General features: G+C 51.5%; 1 protein-coding gene across 1 annotated transcript in view; it reads right to left on the bottom strand.

The window, feature by feature from the left end:
- The window catches only part of LOC138267214 (extracellular calcium-sensing receptor-like), a 72158-nt gene that overhangs the window by 35590 nt on the left and 16955 nt on the right, over window positions 1-19613 (bottom strand). The window contains exon 2 of the mRNA XM_069216069.1: window positions 17486-17777. Coding sequence (XP_069072170.1) covers window positions 17486-17777 — 292 coding nt within the window. The remainder of the gene's footprint in view (window positions 1-17485; window positions 17778-19613) is intronic.

Genomic DNA, 19613 nt, shown 5'->3' with positions numbered 1-19613 from the left:
ATATTCTGCACAGTACCTTCTGGTCAGCAAGGTAACTTAGGAAATATCACACTTGGGTTGTCCTAGCTGTCAAAAGAGTGATTTTAGCAGGTTTGTGCAGCATGGTTCAAACTGCTGATTTCAGGCTGCACAGGGGAGACCGGCAGCCGTATGCTCCTTGCCATGCTAGTGGGTGGCCCAGCAAGTGCTGCAGTCCACAGGTGCCATTTTACATTTCTATGCCATAGGTGTATTTTCTCCAACATATTATCATGGTTTTATGAAAAAGTTAAAAAGGCAAGTTAGGCATTGGTCAATTCCTACATGTTTTAAGAGTTTAAGCACATTCACTTGGTACTGGACAGCAGTACCCTAGAGTGCACATTCTTGAAACCAGCAATAAAATGTAGCGAAAAAGGACAATGTCTCATAGACAGATTTTTTATTTTAATCTAATCATAAATGAATATTCCTGGTCTGAATTATTGACTATGGCCCTCATTCTGACCCTGGCGGTCGGTGATAAAGCGGCGGCCAAGCCGCCAACAGGCCGGCGGTCTAAAATATGCAATTCTGACCCTGGCGGGAACCGCCAACACAGCCCGCCGTATTAACACTCCGCCCGCCACGGCGGTACAAACAAACAGCGCGGCGGTCCCCGCCAACAGCCAGGCGGCAGACAATGTACCGCCCACCCTATCACGACCCACCAATCCGCCACCTTTTCTGGGGCGGGAGCACCGCAGATAAGAACACGGCGGAAACAGACTACGAACGGGAAAACGCTCACCTCTACGCACTCCACGCGAGATTCCGGCAGTATGGAACCAGAGTTGCAGGTCATCCCCGCACTCCTATACCTGCTCATATACCAGGAGCACGCCCGGCGGCGCGGAAGACATCGGTGAGTACTGCACCTACGACACAGGGGAGGGAAAAGATTACCGGCACACACCCACCCACCCACACCCACTACAACACACACATCAATGCATTCCCACAGATCACTGTCACAACCCACAAACCACCCCCCTCCGAAATAATGCAAAGACCAAAATAAGAGATCATAAACGGGCAGATATATTGAAATATGTACACCAGTAATCCCAATAAATAAATAAACTATGTACAAAATATACACAGCTACTAAATGTAGTCCAACCACTGTCCGTGGATCACAGGGGTCCTGTGCAAAGGGGCAAGGCCCAGTCCCACGACAAGAACTCCACGGAGAGAACACTGCAGGGGCATCAGAAAGAAAATAGGACAGGCACCTCAGGGGGAAGGGAAGGGGGGGCACCTCAGCCACTTGAGTACACGACGCCAGATCCACGAGGGGACTCCATGACCACTGGGCCATCCTGGGGAGTGCTAAGCCACAGTCCATACAGTCCATACAGTGGGTGGCCTGCCCACTGGGCCATCCTGGGGAGAGCAAAGCCACAGTCCAAACAGTCCATACAGTGGGTGGCCTGCCCACTGGGCCATTCTGGGGAGTGCAAAGCCACAGTCCATACAGTGGGTGGCCTGCCCACTGGGCCATCCTGGGGAGTGCAAAGCCACTGTCCATACAGTCCATACAGTGGGTGGCCTGCCCACTGGGCCATCCTGGGGAGAGCAAAGCCACAGTCCAAACAGTCCATACAGTGGGTGGCCTGCCCACTGGGCCATTCTGGGGAGTGCAAAGCCACAGTCCATACAGTCCATACAGTGGGTGGCCTGCCCACTGGGCCATCCTGGGGAGTGCAAAGCCACTGTCCATACAGTCCATACAGTGGGTGGCCTGCCCACTGGGCCATCCTGGGGAGAGCAAAGCCACTGTCCAAACAGTCCATACAGTGGGTGGCCTGCCCACTGGGCCATCCTGGGGAGAGCAAAGCCACAGTCCAAACAGTCCATACAGTGGGTGGCCTGCCCACTGGGCCATCCTGGGGAGAGCAAAGCCACAGTCCATACAGTCCATACAGTGGGTGGCCTGCCCACTGGGCCATCCTGGGGAGAGCAAAGCCACAGTCCAAACAGTCCATACAGTGGGTGGCCTGCCCACTGGGCCATTCTGGGGAGTGCAAAGCCACAGTCCATACAGTCCATACAGTGGGTGGCCTGCCCACTGGGCCATCCTGGGGAGAGCAAAGCCACAGTCCAAACAGTCCATACAGTGGGTGGCCTGCCCACTGGGCCATCCTGGGGAGTGCAAAGCCACGGTCCATACAGTCCATAACAGACCCCACTGCCACTGGAGGAGGCAAGTTGGCCAGAGGACATCCTGCAGCCCTGCCCGAGATAGATCCTGCCCTGCCACGTCTGCCAAAGGGCCAGCGGTTCTTGCCTTGAAGGGCCCAGTTCAGCGCTCCTTGCCTTGAAGGGCCCAGTTCAGCGGTTCTTGAGACGGTGGGGCCCAGCGGAGCGGTTCTTGAGACGGCGGGGCCCAGTTCAGCGGTTCTTGAGACGGCGGGGCCCAGTTCAGCGCTCCTTGCCTTGAAGGGCCCAGTTCAGCGGTTCTTGAGACGGCGGGGCCCAGCGGAGCGGTTCTTGAGACGGCGGGCCCAGTTCAGCGGTTCTGGAGACGGCGGGGCCCAGTCCAGCGCTCCTTGCCTTGAAGGGCCCAGTTCAGTGGTTCTTGAGACGGCGGGGCCCAGCGGAGCGGTTCTTGAGACGGCGGGGCCCAGTTCAGCGGTTCTGGAGACGGCGGGGCCCAGTCCAGCGCTCCTTGCCTTGAAGGGCCCAGTTCAGCGGTTCTTGAGACGGCGGGGCCCAGCGGAGCGGTGCTTGAGACGGCGGGGCCCAGTTCAGCGGTTCTTGAGACGGCGGGGCCCAGCGGAGCGGTTCATGAGACGGCGGTGCCCAGTTCAGCGGTTCTTGAGACGGCGGGGCCCAGTTCAGCGCTCCTTGCCTTGAAGGGCCCAGTTCAGCGGTTCTTGAGACGGCGGGGCCCAGAGGAGCGGTGCTTGAGACGGCGGGGCCCAGTTCAGCGGTTCTGGAGACGGCGGGGCCCAGTTCAGCGGTTCTGGAGACGGCGGCCGGTCTATGGCCAACTGCTCATTGCCTGGTGGTGCCCTCCTGGGCAGCGGGGATGGTGCTCCTTCAATGCCCACCTGGGCTGTGGGTGGTGGGGCCCTCCTGGCCAGCTGGGCTGGGTCCTCCCTGGGCAGCGGCTATGGGGGTGGTGGGCTCTCCCGGGGCAGCTGTGCCGGTTCCTCCCGGGGCAGCGGCTATGGGGGTTGTGGGCTCCTCCTGGGCAGCAGGCCTGCTGCCTGACCTCTCCGACTTGCTGCCCTTGCCCTCCTTAGTCGTGGGCCTGTGGCCCTTTCCTCCCTTTGGAGCTGTGGCTGGTGACTGTCTCTGGGTGGTGTCCGGGGGGGATGTAGAAGGCGGGCTCCTGCGGCGCCCCTTCCGCCTTCTGCTCCTCTTCCCAGGGGGTGGGCTGGCTGTCCCCTTGCTGCTGGGCGAAGATCCAGACATGCGGGCTGGCGGGCTCCAATACCCCTGCACCCTTGTCAAGGGGGCTGCAGGGCTGGTGGTGGCTGAGGTGCTCTTCTTACCCCGACGAGAAGGAGGGGGGGGCTCAGGGTCAGGAAAGAAGTTAGTAGTGGCGAGGAAGAGCTTCTTGGGACAATGGAGAGTGGTAGGTACAGTGGGAATGGGAGTGGAGGGAGAGGATGTGGTTGTAGGTGAGTCACGTTTGCTGTCTTTGGGTGCAGGTGCAGGAGGGATAGGCTGTCGTGAGGTGGATGGCTGTTGGGTGGGTGGGTGGCTGCGTTTGTGTGGTGTGGAAGAGGGGGTGACAGACACAGTGGGAGAGGACACAGGGGACGTGTAAATGGCAGTGGGGGTGGTGACTGCACGTGTGCGGACTGGAGTGGAGGGTGTGCTGGTGATGGAAACACTGGCTGATGGTGAGGTGAATGGAGGTGTGAGTGTAGACGTCACAGGGAGGGAGGAGGGAGACGAGGAGGTGGGGGTCACAGAGGTGGTAGTGACTGTTGGCATGTCTGCATCGGAATGTTGCGTGTGTGAATGTCTGCGTGATCTGTGGTGCTTATGTTTGGATGAGCTTCTCTTGGGTGTTGAGGTGTGTGCAGGCTGGTCTGATGGTGTGGGTGGGACAGGCAGAGGAACAGGAGACTGGGAGGAGGGAGTTAGTAGAGGGAGGCAGGAGACAGGGACAATGGCTGCCGTCAGTGCTGAGGCCAGAGCCTGGAACGATCGCTGATGGGCAGCCTGACCCGAATGAATGCCCTCCAGGTACGCATTGCTGCGATGAACCTCCCTCTCCACCCCCTGGATGGCATTCAAAAGGGTAGTCTGCCCAACAATGAGCGTTCGGAGGAGGTCAATGACCTCCTCACTGAGGGCAGCGGGGGTAACAGGGGCAGGGCCTGAGGTGCCTGGGGCGAAGGAGATGCCCGGCTTCCTGGCAGAGCGGGCACGGGGCGAACGCTGAGGGGCTGCTGGGAGGGCGGAGATGGTGCGCTGGGTGGCGGCTGTACCTGTAATGGCGGGGGGCACGGATGGTGCCACCCCCGCAAGGGAGCCCCCTTCCGAGGACGTGTCCGTGTCGCTGCAGGGTCCAGTCGTCCCCGTCGTGGAGCTCCCCTCGCCCTCCGTCTCACTGGTCCAGTCTGACTCTGTGGCATGGCCCTCCTGGGCCATGTGAGATGCAGCTCCCTCCTGCCCCGATGCCACTTCTCCTCCGCCTGATGATGCTGATGCACCCAAGCACAGAAAGACAAACAAAAAGGGGGGGGGAGAGAGAAATAAAGGGATATTGATTACATGGATCTCCGGTACAGTTAGCGGACATGACAGACACAGATGCCCCCTGCACTAAGTTGCGCACTTGGGGTCCGCTACGCATTCCGTGGAACATGCCCTACACGCCTAGAGTTGACAACTGCACCCATGGATGACACGGCCCAGGGATGGCTGTACTGACAAACTACTGAGGGTGGTGGCTGGGGACACAGGGGCTTACGGGGGTGCCCAGCCTACAGATATCGCCCTGGCCTAGGGGGACCCCCAGCCCTCCTCCCCCACCCAGACACCTCCAATGCGCGACAACAGAGTAGATAATGCTTGTACTCACCCCCTTGTGTCTGCTGTGCTGCCCTCACGCGCCCATCCAAATCAGGGTAGGCCACCGCCAGGATCCGGAACATCAGGGGGCTCAGTTGACGGCAGGCACCCCGCCTACGTTGGGAGGCCATCCCCAGCAGAGACTCGGCGGTCTTCTTGGTCCCGCGGCGGATGTCCTCCCACCTCTTGCGGCAGTGGGTGCCCCGTCGATGGTGGACCCCCAGGGTCCCGACTTCCTTGGCGATGGCACGCCAAATCCCGATCTTCTCATGGGCGCAGACCTATGTGACACGTACAGGGAGGGAGAAATACCACGTTCAAGTTTGTCAGCATTTTCCTTGCCAGTGGCCCAACGCCCCCCATCCCCGCCAGGCCCCCCGCCATGCCCCCCGCCAGGCCCAACATGCCCCCCATCCCCGCCATGCCCCCCGCCAGGCCCAACATGCCCCCCATCCCCGCCAGGCCCCCCGCCATGCCCCCCGCCAGGCCCAACATGCCCCCCATCCCCGCCAGGCCCCCCGCCATGCCCCCCGCCAGGCCCAACATGCACCCCATCCCCGCCAGGCCCCCAAGCCAGCCAGTGGCCCCAAATCCAGATTGAATTAAACTCACTTGTTGGTCTGGAGGACCGTAGAGTAGCGCATACTGGGGGAGGACCCCATCCACAAGTTTCTCCAACTCCTCTCCAGTGAAGGCAGGGGCCCTTTCCCCAGGCGCAGCAGCCATTGTCCCTTCCAGACCGAGGTCACAGCAACACTTGCAGTATAGGTCCTCTCCTGTGAAAGTTCAAGTCGCAAGTGGATAAGTAGATAGAAAATGGCGGTCACGTCCGCGGCGGTGCGTACCGCGGCGGTGCGTCCCGCCACCGCCGGCGCCCTTCGCCATTGGCTCCTGAAACCCATAGGCTTCAATGTTAACCAATGCGGCTTCGCGCCGCGGTCTTCGCCCGCCGCCCGCCGCGGTGTGCCACGCCAGCGCATTGACCTCACATCCCATTGTCCCACTTCACAGGTCAGGCAGCCGCCATTTCCAGGGCCCACATGGCTCAATTTCAACTGCGTCACACAGGCCTAGGCCTTGCATAGCCACTCAGACACGCCATTCACTGCATAGAGAATCGTTTACTGTGCTAGCTGTGAGTACGTACCTGTGGGTTGCTTGACTGTGTGCTCCATGTTGTCCTTCCTAGGCACCGTCCGCTGGGTTGGGCGAGGAGACGGATGAATCCTCCCGTGTACCGACCGCTGGTGGACCTGTCGACAATGTAAGAACGCCACATTATCCTGACCTACCGTCTTAACCGTGCCACTATCCATGAACTGTGTGCCCAGCTGGAGCCCGACCTGATGTCCCCCATCCGCCAACCCACAGGGATTCCCCCTCTGGTGCAGGTCATGTCAGTACTCCATTTCTTGGCAAGTGGGTCATTTCAGACAACAGTGGGAATTGCTTCTGGGATGTCTCAGCCCATGTTTTCGAAGGTGTTATCCAGAGTGTTGTCTGCCCTGATGAAATCCGTGAGGAGCTACATCATTTTCCCTGAGGTGGGCGAATTGGCTACAGTGAAGGGTGATTTCTATGCCCTTGGACATATTCCCAACGTAATTGGTGCCATTGATGGGACCCATGTGGCTTTGGTTCCCCCAAGAGACAGGGAGCAGGTGTACAGGAACAGAAAAAATTACCATTCAATGAACATCTAGGTGGTGTGTTTGGCTGACCAGTACATCTCGCATGTAAATGCCAAATTCCCAGGGTCAGTGCATGACGCCTACATCCTCAGGAATAGCAGCATCCCTTACGTGATGGAACAGCTACAGAGACACCGTGTATGGCTAGTGGGGGACTCTGGGTACCCCAACCTGTCGAGGCTACTGACCCCAGTAAGGAATCCCCGGACCAGGGCAGAGGAACGGTACAATGAGGCCCATGGGCGTACTAGGAGGGTGATCGAAAGCACCTTTGGCCTCCTAAAGGCCAGGTTTAGGTGCCTGCATATGACAGGTGGATCCCTAATATACTCACCTAAGAAGGTGTGTCACATCATCGTGGCCTGCTGCATGCTTCACAACCTGGCTTTGCGCCACCAGGTGCCTTTCCTGCAGGAGGATGGTCGAGACGGTGGTGTTGTGGCAGCGGTGGAACCTGAGGAGAGTGACGAGGAGGAAGACGACGGGGCTGAAACAGACAACAGGGACAGAATCATTGAACAGTACTTCCAATAGGACACAGGTAACATTTCAAAGATAATTTAGTAAATGTTAACTACTCTCCTGCATCTCTGCTGCCTGTCTATTTGCCCCAGTGTATGATGACTGAGTTTTGGCTTTTCCCTCCCTATTTCAGATCTGGGGTCCCCACTACGAGTCCTGTGCTTCGTTTCCCCATGGACTACAGCTTTGTGGCAGCTGTTTGTTGACTTCACCATGTACAAGGACATATTTGCACTGTCATGTCAATTACAATATATTGAAATCACAGCCAGACTCCAGATATTTTGGTGCAAAATAGGTGTTTATTTAAGTGCTCAAAATGGGATGGGTGGTTTCAAGTGGGTGGGGGCTATGGTGAAGGAATGTCCATGGCAGAGTCCAGAGTAACAGTCACACAGGTGCATTGTCCAGAGGCCTGTGGAGAGATGGAGCATGGGCAGTTCAAGGATGGACAGGGTGACAATGTGGGACAGTGGGATGACATCAGGTGGTATCCATTGCTGGCGGGGGTCTTGACATCCTACTCTGTCTTCTTGCGAGATCTCAGGGCCCTCTTGCGGGGTGGTTCTTCTCCTGCAGGAGGTGGGGGTCTGGTGGGCTGCTGCTGTGCGGGGGCCTCCTGTCCACTAGCGCCGGCAGAGGTGGTTGGCTGTTCTTGGTCCAGGCTAGTGGCAGGGGCCCTTGGGTGTTGTTGAGTGTCCGCCCTGGTGTTGACGAGGTCCTGCAGCAGCCCTACCATGGTAACCAGGGTGGTGTTGATGGCTCTGATGTCCTCCCTGTACCCCCGATAGTGTTCCTCCTGCAATACCTGGATCTCCTGGAACCGGGCCAGTACCGTCGCCAACGTCTCCTGGGAGCGGTTGTATGCTCCCATGATGGTGGTGAGGACCTCGTGGAGAGTGGGTTCCCTGGGCCTCTCCTCCCCCCCCTGTCGCACAGCTGCCCTCCGAGTTGCCCTGTTTCCCTGGGCCTCTGCCCCCTGGCCGGTGTGCCCACTACCACTGCCCCCAGGTCCCTGTTGTTGTTGGGGTGGTGGGTTATCCTGGGTGCCCTGTAGTGGTAGACACACCGCAGATTGACGCGCCCTGGAGACAGAGGCATGGGCCCGCTGGGTGGGAGCTGTGATGGTGTTCCCAGAGGGGTTTGGGTCTGTAGTGGCCTGGGCCTGTGTGAGGGGAACCGACTGTCCAGAGGTCCCCGATGGTCCGGGCTGGTCATCGGTGTCCAGGTCGACAGAGCTGCTGTCATCGCTGACGGCCTCTTGGGTGGGGGGTGTGGAGAATTCTGGCCCCTCCGCCGCGGTGTGTTGACGGTCGGGTCCTGCAGGGGTATAGAGGTATGGTTATAGTTTCAATGTGTGGCATATGGGTGTATCTATGGGTTCTCGTGTCCCCAAGTGCTGGCATTCGTGTGTGGGGGCTTTGGTGAGGGTGGCTTGTGGGGGGGATGTGTATATGCATTGGGCATGCTTTGGTGATGGGTGTCCATGCTTAGTGGACGCATGCAGGCCTAGGTTTTGGGATGTGTGGGTTGTGATGGTGAGACATTGGCGGGGAATAGGTGTGCTGGGGGTGGGGGTGAGGATGGTGGTGGGGGTGAGGATGGTGGTGGGGGTGAGGGTGGGGGTGAGGATGAGGGTGGGGGTGAGGATGGGGGTTGGGGTGAGGGTGGGGTTCGAGGATGAGGGTGAGGGTTGGGGTATGATTTGGCATGCAGGTGGGGGGGAAGCAGTATTGAAGCTTCAACTTACCAGTATCCATTCCTCCGCCGACTCCTGCGAGGCCGTCAGGATGCAGGATGTTCAAGACTTCCTCCTCCCATGATGTGAATTGTGGGGGTTGAGGTGGGGGTCCTCCGCCAGTCTTCTGCACGGCGATGTTGTGCCTGGATACCATGGAACGCACCTTCCCCCGTAGGTCGTTCCATCGCTTCCTGATGTCTTCCCGATTTCTGGGGTGCTGTCCCACTGCGTTGACCCTGTCGACAATCCTCTGCCATAGCTCCGTCCTCCGGGCAATGCTGGTGTATTGTATCTGTGTGCCGAACAGCTGGGGCTCTACCCGAACGATTTCCTCCACCATGACCCTGAGTTCTTTGTCTGTGAAGCGGGGTTGTCTTTGGGGTGCCATGGGGTGGTGTGTATGATGTGTGGGGTGGAGTATGTGTAGTTAAGTGTGTTGAGTGTGGTGGTGTGTGTTGTTTTGTGTGTGGATAGTGTGTGGGTGATGGTGTTGAGTGGCTGTGGCTGTTAGTTTGTGGATGCTGGTGTCTCGCTCTGGCCTTCTTTCAGAATTTTTTTGCGTAGGGGTTTGTGGGTGATGTGGGTGGGTGTTTTATATTGTATTGTGTGTGTGGGAGTGGTGTGTGTATGTGTATCAGGTGTGTGGGATTCAAATCGTCCAATGTGGCTGAGTTTTGTTCGTTTGTGTGTATTCTGACCGCGGCGGTGTGTCCCGCCAATGGAATACCGCGTTTGAATGACCGCCGCGTGGATTCGTGGGTCGTAATGGCATGGGCGTATTTCTGTTGGCGTGGCGGTGGAGGTTTGGTCACCTCCACCTTTCCGCCGACCGCTGGTCTGGCGGTCGGTTGTGGCTGTCGGATTTTCGGAGGTTTGCCTTCTGCGGGTCAGAATGACCGTGGCGGGTTTCCGCGGCCGCGGCGGTGTTATGGCGGTCTTCTGACCGGCGGTAAGTGCATTTTACCGCCGGGGTCAGAATGACCACCTATGTCTCTTCATGATTTCTCAAAGATCAGCCCCACGCTGGGCTCTAATGAAATATTTTGTGGACTCTCTCCAGATTAGAGGCCAAGACTCGGATTCTGTGAACCCTCTGGCAGCGCAGATTTAGTCAACATACCATCATGAGTCAGGGAACCAAAAGGACTGTAACCCATACAACCCACTAAGCATTATATGAGAAAGATATATATTAGCCAACAACTAGTCCTGTGACACTCCCAAGACTATTTGTTATTAGTGACTCAAAATCTCTTTTCATCATAAATAGACATACTCAAGAATCCTCAATAGGTTTATACTTTTATGATTTTCGTAAAATCAAAAACCTGTACGAATGCACACAATATGTATATTGTGTATTATGAATAAGATAGTGTCAACAATATTGACTAACAAGCAAAAAAAATAAAAAGTGTTATAGCAAATACTCAGAATGTCTCTCCTTCAGCTCCTTTAAATGCTCCTTCCTCAGTGGGTTAAGATATACTGTGTTCTCTGTGTCATGGTTTTATATTGACTAAGGGCCCGATTAGTACTTTAGCAGTGTGACCGGCAGTATGTTGGTAGGGAGGATGCCACTAAGCCAGCGGCCTCCCCACAGTCGTATTACGATGTTGTCGCTGGGCCAGGCGGAGACAGTGCGGCTGCATTGGCTTCCGCTCTAAGGGAGAGCTGAGGGCGATGCCACTACAATGTCTGCACCCCCAGCACAGTCGGAGTGCGCACTGTTGCTATTGTAAACAGCGCGCATTATGACTGTGCTGGCAGGGAGGCTTGGGGCCCCCTGTGGCCCCATCTCTACCTTTTCACCAGCCTTTTCATGAGGTTGTCCCTGCCATTAAAAGGCCAGCGGAAAGTCATATCAGCACGGCTATGTCAACATCAGCACTGCCGTGCTTGACCAAAGGTTTCCCCAATGCGTCGTGATCCCAGATCCTGGCAGTGGGGGCGGCATTGTGGCAGTCCAAATGCTAGCCTCCAAATCTGGCAACCGGAATGCCAAGGATGCGGTGGTTGGACCGCCACCACGGGTACGGCGGTCTTAGGACTGCCATACTCCTAATCAAGCCCAAAGTCTGCACTGCAAAATGTTTTAGAGATTCCAGGAAACCGGTCAATATCTTTGTACAGGAAAGTCATAAGTTTAAACAATGTTTGTAAGATTGGGAGAAGTTTTGAATGACACCAACAAAGGAATTAGGCATATTCCAGGAGAGTGTTTCAGTGTAGTGGGCCCATTAACTGAAAACTACAACCAAACCCATGGCTGTGTACATAAGAACTTGTAGGTATACGGTGGTTGATGGTTAAGTGTAGGAATCTTGTTAGAGCAGTCCACATAGGTCTACTGAGAAGCTGTGTCGAGGGGATCCATTTATGGTTTTGAAAAACAGTATCATGGAGTATGTAGTATGGAGCTCAGGTTCTTGCTGACAACCATGTAGATTTATGGCGATGCTGTGGGAACTTAGGAGTATTTTTGCAACAAAATTTAGAATGTTATCCAGTAGTATAAAAGAGTACTGGGGAAGACCTTCAAGAAGGGAGTTGCAGTAATTGGGTATTCCAAGGGTAAGTGAGGATATCAGTGTCTTTGCTGTAAAAGTGAATGTTTGGTTGTGTTTTCTCTGTGTTCAATAACTAAAATCAGGCAGCTGTGTACATTATGATTTTGGCTGATGGGTTTAAATGTGCCCTTTTATTGCTTGCAGATGGGGCTGGTATTATGGTGTCCGGGTGGATAGCGGATAGGGAAAGAGCAGGAGGCAGGTAGTAACTTAGACATAAAATACATTATTTTTCTTTTTCATGAGTTTAACATTATGGAACAAACTGAGAATGTATTATAGAATCCAACTCTTAATAAAGGGATGTTACATTAGAAAGTGACAGCAGGATTTGGGTAACACATATATAAAGATGATTGGAAATACCAAAGCTTGTTCTGATCTATCCAAGACGTGACGTGTAAAGTGAGAATGGAAAGGACTAGGCTTGGGAGGCATCTTCTTGCTTTGGTGTAGGAGTTGAGAATAATTCACTCCAAGGGAATGAGAAATAATGATCAGAGATGTGGGACAGGAACCTGTAGAGAACTGATTTCTGAGTCCCAAGGGCGGATATCACAGTGAGGTGATCTACAGTACTGAGTGATGCAGGGAGGTTGGGAGTACAAGAATAGAAGAGAGGTGATTGTGGTGCACAAAGCTTATGAAGTTGAATATTAAATTGAGGGGTGTACGGCACCATGAATCCAGATGGAGAGGGATGAAGCATATTTTAAGTGGAGAGGAAGAATGTAACACAATTATAAAACAACATTAATGATTGTTTATACTAAGGAAAGAAGAGAGACATGCCTCTGGTTAGAAGCAAATAAAGGGTATGCAAATGAGTGGAAAGGCAGACTAAGAGATATTTCAGAGGTACCAACTATCACCAAATAAGGATCTGGGTTTAGGAACAGACATACAAGCTCTCTTTGGCCATCCTTGGGTACTTCCTGCCCTGCACTTACTTCCTATTGGCTCCTTTTGGAAGGTCAGTTTCATCAGCAGCCATCCTGCAGGCAAGCTATTCACAGTGGCTGTGCTAGACGCCACAAATTTCACCAATGGACTTAGTGCACTGAATTGAAAATGTTATATTATAGCCATGAAGACCCAGTGAAAATGTATATTACAATTGTTGTAGGCTGCACTTAATCAAAGTATCTGCAATGCTGATGACAAATCATGTATGTTACTGCCACTTTTTGTGGTTCTACTCGTTAGTACTGCTTATTGTAATGGTCAGCAATTCTAGCATGGTGAGTTGCATATTAAATGCAACTGTATGAGAATTTGGAATGTGCATGACTCTACCCACAGCACTTGATGGCACGCCCAGTTTTATGAACACTAAGCATGGGAGTAATCATTGGAATATATGTACAATCAGACTAACAGATGGATAATTGAGTGATGATTTGATGCATTAATGCATATCCTTACCACGTAGAGGAAAACCCTCTGTAATTTTAACACCTGATACCCTTTTCAGATCATGCTATGTGACCTCAACAGAGTTACATCAATATCAGAGTCATCAAAGAGCAAATACTAACCTCAAAGGGCCTCATTATGAGTCACGATGGCGGGTGGACCACTGCGGTAGTGGCGGTCGGCCCACTATTTTATGACCGTGGTGGAGACAGCATGGTGGAAACGGTGCCACCGCCAGGCAGCCTGGCGATGGTGGCGTTTCAAATAAGGCAGTGCAGTGCTGCAAGCAGCACTGCCCTGCGGATTATGAGCCCCATTCCGCCAGCCTTTTCTTGGCAGTTTACACCACCACAGAAAGGCTGGCGGAATGGGTGACTCAGGGCTCCCCTGGGGGCCCCTGCACTGCCCATGCACTTGGCATGCGCAGTGCAGGGGCCCCCATGCACAGCCCCGTTATGCATTTTACTGCCCGAATTACGGGAAGTGAAATGTGCGACGGGTGCTGCTGCACCCGCTGCACTGCCACATTAGCACCGGCTCCATTAGGAGCTGGCGTCAATGTAAAGGCCTTGTTTCCCGCTGGGCCGGCGGGCAGGAACTCTGTTTCCACCTGCCAGCCCAGCGGGAAAATCATAATAGGGCCGGCGGGGGCTTCCCGCACTGGCGGTGCCGCCCGCCGAAATCATAATGACCCCAAAAGTCTTGCATCAGGTGTCTTTAATCACACTGCTTGTGACTGTATATTACACAGAAGCAATATGTAGAACTGTCGGATCTCATTTGTGTTGAAAATACTATACTTTATGTCAAGACCTAGTTACTAACGTCTTGTTTTCCACGGTGTAGAAATGGCGTGAATACCCCAAGCTTCTTCCTCAATGCACGAATAACTGTAAACGTATCCATGCAATTGAAAGAGGAAGGGGAGGGAGAAGAGACTAAAATTTTAGTGCTTTCCCAGTCTTGTCACAAGAGTGTCACCTTTTCTCCTCTTGGGTGGTGGACCAAATGAGCTACGTCTGGCTCTAATCTAGTCAAGCAGAATCAGAAAAACAGATCCCAATGATAATATCAACAGCAAGCTAGACTATAGATTGTGACATAGGTGACAGATGTTGCTCAACAGGCAAGATCATTCAAGTAATTTCATACTTCATGTGCTCCAACCATTGTTCTTGGTGGTTACTCTCCTAATGACACCACATCTGGTGATTTGTTGACAGGAAAACACATCTCTGAGAAGCTCACCTTTCTCAAAAAGGCAAGTGATCGAGAAAGAGGTTAAATAAAAACCAAACAACCTCAAACGTGCTATTCTAGCTGTTGGTTGTTAGCAAAAGTGGAATTGCAGTGTACCTTGTCTTTTCCTGTAAGTGGTGGATTGTTACTGTGCAAATTCTTTTACTCCAAGGGCCTCAACATAAGTGTCTTGTTGTAGGTATGTCAAAGATCCAGAATCTCTGACACCAGCCAATATGCCATGGGCATCAATTCACCAAAATGCCAGGGGCAGTGGAAGTGACATCATGTGCCCTTTCACCTTCACTTTCACTCACAGACATATACTTACACATACACACATTTTCACACTGACACACAAACACTTGCTATAACATAAACACACTCTCGCCACAAGCACACTAACAACATACATTTAAAAGCAATTTTACTTACCTTAGCTACAGTGGGAGGGCATATTCACATTTCTATCATACTAATAGTGAATGATATTTTATTGTTCACTATTAGTGTAATAATAAGAAATTGACAGAAAACAAAGAGAGTGGATCCCGAACTGACACCCATAAGGATGAGCTGCCGCTGTGTTCTTGGTAGTGAATATGCCACCTCTGGAGCCAGGGGTCGCAAATGCAGTGCAGGGGTCGCAAAGGGCAAGCCAGGGGTCGCAGTTACAACCCCTGGCGACCCCTAAATGACGTGTGCGATATGCCTGCACCAAATAACAAGATTTACAAACTACTAAAGTTGGAATGGGGAATAACATGCAGACCTGGGAATAATGGGTCAGTTTCTGTATGTCTTTCATGATTAGTGACCCAATAACAGGGTCTTCATGGCAGCTGATGGTGAGAAGCAGAGGTGTAACAAAGGCCCACACAGCCCCTGCGGTGTGGGGGGAGCTCCCGTGCTCCAGGCCCCCCCTCTTACCCCAGTATCTCAGTTGAGAGCTGCTGAGTGAGTCCGGAAGGGGGTCTCCTCCATGTACTTTGCGGGGGCCCCATCAAGTATTGTTACGCCAGTGGCGAGCAGGTGGTAAACAGGATGACAGAGAGCAGTGGGTCAGGGCGAGGCGGCGGGGAAGCCACAGCAGTGTAGGTCTATATCTGCCTCCGCTGTGGTGCAGTCATGGCACAGCCAGGGCCAGACTGTGCCCCTGCCCGCAGGCTTTGCCCAGAGTAGTCTGTAGTTTCATCAGGTACAGAGTAGCACCCTGGAAAACCAGATACTGTGCATCTGGAGCCAGAATTACAGAGTGGTCTGTCTTAAATCTTAAAACATCACTGAGCTATCATCATTGTCATAATTTGTGTTGCTTTCTTTATTTCATACATATATTGCCTGCAGAAAGTAATTCTGCTTAGGCATATACACAATTGCAATGCATAAGGGTCTGTCTTGTATCTTTAAAGTTCACAGAACTATCATCATCACAATTTTGTCACTTTCATTTCTTTATCTCATACATGCATTGTCTGCTGAAAGCAATATTTCTTACCATCACAGTGCTACCACCGTGTCACCATTAACACCAGCTTCACCAAGAGCACATACCCAAAGCATCACCAAAAACACAAGACAGTGAAAAATACCTCCACTGAATACACCTCCACCAATGCACCTACATCAAAGCCATTACCACCACCATCACCATTAATTCTATTATCAACAACACCAAATATAACACTAATTACAATAGTACCAATATGACAACTAATACCACCAATTCCTTCAATACCACAGCACCAGAACCCACCAATGGAATTCAATGGGGCCAAGTATAGTACCACTAATACCACAACCATTAAGAAGATCGCAAACAATATCATCAATACCATCAATATCACTGTGACCAAGCCTACCACCAATACCACACATCCAGTACCATCACCACTACCCATACAATACCATGGCATTGCCAAGATCACCCCCGATACTACCACACTACTAGTACCGTCTGCACCACAACCAGATCCACCATCAATACCACAGCAATAACACAAATACCATCTCAACCTTTTAAAAGACCATCAACAATAGAACCACAATTACTTCCATTAACACCACACCCCAGACACTAACAATGCCACCAACCAAGATACCACCTCCATCAATTTGATCATCAGTAGAATCGCCTCCATCACCAACACCATGAATACTGACACCATTTACACTGTCAATATCACCAACTACACTACCATCATTACTAATACCACAACCACCAATACGTGCGATACAACCAACACTATTAATACAGTAAGCGATATCATTCCACCACCACAATATATCCACTTATACCTCCATAAATACCACCAACACCATTGTGACCACCATCATAATCAAGCCTTGTCAAAAGCAGTATGTCTAGCTTTAATGTCCTATTGCATGGAAACGTCAGTTCTCCATGCATGTGTTTGCATGCATTGTCACAAAAAGCCCAGATAGCTTCACCAATTCTTGTTCTAACAGAAACTCATACTTAATTTACAATAACTACTTTCAAACAATATATCAAAGTATAAAATAGTCAACATCAAACATATTTCTAAGACATTGCTCCATGTACCTATTTGTAAATTATCATATTAAGTGAAGCCCTGAATTTGTGAAAAATCATCAGATCAGATGCTATCCTGCTATTGATGTTGGAAATAACATCTCCAGTTAAAAGCAGATGATCACCTTCATATAAGAGACGCTGTGTTCTCATTTACCACAAGCAATGCATACCTCATGTGTGCTGTATATGAGGCAGCACTGGATGAGATGCTCAAACCTGCCATGGGACACCGTGCCACGCCATCACCCATATCTCCTCTAGCAAGAATACAAATACCACCACCACTACCACTATATTATACTATCTACAAGGCAGGACTAGATGATCTGTTCACACCTGTCATTGGAAATCCAGAGCTCTTTACTTCAAGCAAAGAGTCCTCTGACCAAGGACGAGCTAGGAGAACCTTTTAACACGAGAAGGCAGCACACTAGGTTACCACTGTTGTTGATTTGCACCTTACACCCAATAATCTCAAGGCTTCCAATGTAAGGTCTTCCTAGCATGCTTTTAGCAGCATTTTTCATTTCCTTATTTCATGTAATGTACTGGACTAGTGATGGGAAAATTAAAAAACTGCTAGGAACATAATGCAAAGACCAGAGGACTGCAATAGCTCTATAAACCTGACATGTCCAGCTCATCACTTAAATCATGGAAGCAATCAGAACAAAGCCAAGCATGCACGCACCTGAGGGTATCGATAGAGCCCCAGCACTCGTGCCATCTGTACAGAGTGTGGTGATACAGTGTCCCCTACAATCCCTGCCAGTGGCTTCTTGTCCAGGCACCGGTAGTTTGGGATAGGCAACTTCCTCTCTGACAGCATCCAAAAAGTGCCTTCAAGGACTGGCTTCATCATCATGCATGAATCATGGATCCGGAAGCCCAGGGTTACATTGGGTAAGAGAGTTGGGCTCCTGTTTATCTCCTCTACTGCAAACACCATCGCCTGGAGCCACTGGTAACTCTGAAGGCTGAATCTGAAATGCAGAATTTAATTTACTTTTTTATTCATATGTTCAAGAGTTGTGTTAGCATTTCCCACACCCAAAATAGCATGTAAATGCTATGGGTTACACAGCACATACACTATACAGTACATGCACTCTTAACATACCATCTGCAGTTGCTTGCCATAATAAAATGATATTACTAATATATTTTTTTGAAGAATTTGAGATAGTTTAGCTGATAAACTATTATGGTAAAATATCTATGTATTGCTCTACTGAACCACAGTACGGATCTGCCTGCACCACTCTTTCTAAATCACACAACTAACCTTGAAAGTGGTTCATAAAATATTAGTTTTCTGGAAACTGCGAGCTGGTTATTTGCTTGGTTTCCATGCTCCCATGCTAAGATTTCGGTGTGGTATAAAGGCATAACTTGGTGAATTTCGTGTAACAAGTGTAATTTGAAGTTCGCAAACTTACTCATGAATATGCTGGAGTAACACAACGTTTACCGGAGTCCAGTCATAGTGCACAAGCAAGTGGTCTCAAGGAGGACCGCTGCCGAGCTATTTAATTATTTTCCTGTGTAATACATATGAATTTCCTACAGAAAGATACGATCATGAAACTGGCCTGTAGGCAGGTATTTAGTTAGTGAACATACGTAAAAGGTACTGATGCCATTTTGTTCTAATATATGTCTTTTAATATGTTGTGAAACACATCTAGACAGCAGGAACCCCTCACGGCTTTGTTAGAGTGGGACGACGTGAGAGGAGGGTGCAGGGGGGCGATTTAACAAAAAAAAAATTACAATTAAATCACTTACTTGCTTTTCCTCCACGCCGCTCCTCTCCCACCCTGCCCTGCAGCCAATCCTGACGCTGCTCGAAGTAGCGTTTGGATGCCTGGGAGCGCCCAGCAAGGGAGCTCCCTGGCAGACTGTGAGCCTGTGCCTGCTCTTTCCAACCTGGCAACTGCATTGCTGGGCTGGGGAGAGCCTACTGCGCATGTATGTGTGGCCGGCCCGAGACAGCCAGCCAAACATACATGCGCACTGAGGGGGAGTGCAGTTCTTGCCATCCCTAATGCCCAACCCCTTTTACTACAAAACAATAATAAACCTAGTTTATTATTGTTTTGTAGTAAAGGTTTAGTAGCTGCTGCTGCAAGCGGGGGCGACGCTCCTTGCCATAGAGGAGGAGCCACACCCGCTCGACAGGCTGTTTGGAGAGATCTGTGATTTTCAGTCTGACATTAACTAAAATCCAACATTGAGCAAAGTATTGTGGAGGTTACAACTCCCCAGGCCTTTAATCCTCTTCCTTTTCTTTAGGCCTCTCTTGTGAATCCACTCATTGAATGGAAGAAATGGATAGACATTTTTGAAAACCCAACCCCCACTCATGACCCCCCCACCACACTCTCCACATGGACCCCCACCACATATGAAGAAACCGAGAAAACCATGAACTCCATCCACTCCGGCTCCCCCTTCGACCCCTGCCCACACCGCATCTACAACAGCTAGCCCAACCATTGCCCCCATACTCTACAACATAATACCTCCTCTTTCGACTCTGCCACCTACCCAGATCCCTGGAAGCACGCGGAAATCACCGCTCTCCTAAAAACAAACCAAGCCGACCCGGAGATCCTCTCCAACTACCGCCCCATCTCCCTCCCCCCTTTCCCCGCAAAGGTTGCAGATAAATTAGTCAACGCCCACCTAGCTCACTTCCTCGAAGCAAACAACATTCTTGACCCCTCACAATCCGGGTTTCGCAAAAACCACAGCACGGAAACCGCCCTCATCGCATGCACTGACGACATCAGGACCAAAGTCGACAAAGGCGAGAC

This window comes from Pleurodeles waltl, chromosome 12 (assembly GCF_031143425.1).
Source record: "Pleurodeles waltl isolate 20211129_DDA chromosome 12, aPleWal1.hap1.20221129, whole genome shotgun sequence".
Classification (NCBI taxonomy): Eukaryota; Metazoa; Chordata; class Amphibia; order Caudata; family Salamandridae; genus Pleurodeles; species Pleurodeles waltl.
This window is presented reverse-complemented; position numbering and strand designations above follow the sequence as displayed.